We start from the raw sequence: 525 nt of genomic DNA, 5'->3' as shown, positions 1-525 counted from the left end.
TGCTGTCTGCATAACCCTTCTTGTTGTTTGTGAGTTCAGGAGGAAGTGTTGTTGTTGTTGTTGTTGTTGTTGTTGTGGTGGTGGTGGTGGTGGTGGAGTTAGTTGTTTCTGTATTTCTCACATCACCTTCTTGGGTATTTGTTGATGCACTCTCAGCAGATGAAGTGCCGTTTTCAGTTGTTTCATTATCCGCAGCTCCGGCACTCCCTGTGTCTGAGTTGTTGGAAGAAGAAGAAACTTGTGGTGCTCCACTTCCTTGGTTAGCCGCATTTCCACCCGCTGCATTGATGCCGTCCCCTTCATTTCGCACTTCACGTGCAGCAACTGTCTCAGCGTTATCTGGAGTAGGTTCATCAGATTCAGCAGGTGCTAGATTATGTCCAGTACCAGAAGCACCAGCAGAAGAACCGGAAGAGCCCGTCCCACCCACTTGACCACGAAGAGCAGCGTCACCCGTTTCAGCAGTTCCGCCAGGAGCAACAGAAATACCATTATCTCCACGTCGACCTTGATTTTCAGGAGCTG

At 49.3% G+C, this 525-nt stretch overlaps 1 protein-coding gene across 1 annotated transcript; it reads right to left on the bottom strand.

Moving 5' to 3' along the window:
• Position 1: 1 nt before the first annotated feature.
• Positions 2-430, bottom strand: TM35_001471010 (uncharacterized protein; the record flags this gene model as incomplete). The annotated part of the gene is made up of 1 exon (XM_029031906.1): positions 2-430. A coding segment is annotated over one exon (429 nt), but the record flags the coding sequence as incomplete, so codon positions are not given.
• Between the last annotated feature and the right edge of the window lie 95 nt (positions 431-525).

Source organism: Trypanosoma theileri (genome assembly GCF_002087225.1).
Source record: "Trypanosoma theileri isolate Edinburgh chromosome Unknown TM35_Tth_147_V1, whole genome shotgun sequence".
In the NCBI taxonomy this organism is placed as follows: Eukaryota; Euglenozoa; class Kinetoplastea; order Trypanosomatida; family Trypanosomatidae; genus Trypanosoma; species Trypanosoma theileri.
This window is presented reverse-complemented; position numbering and strand designations above follow the sequence as displayed.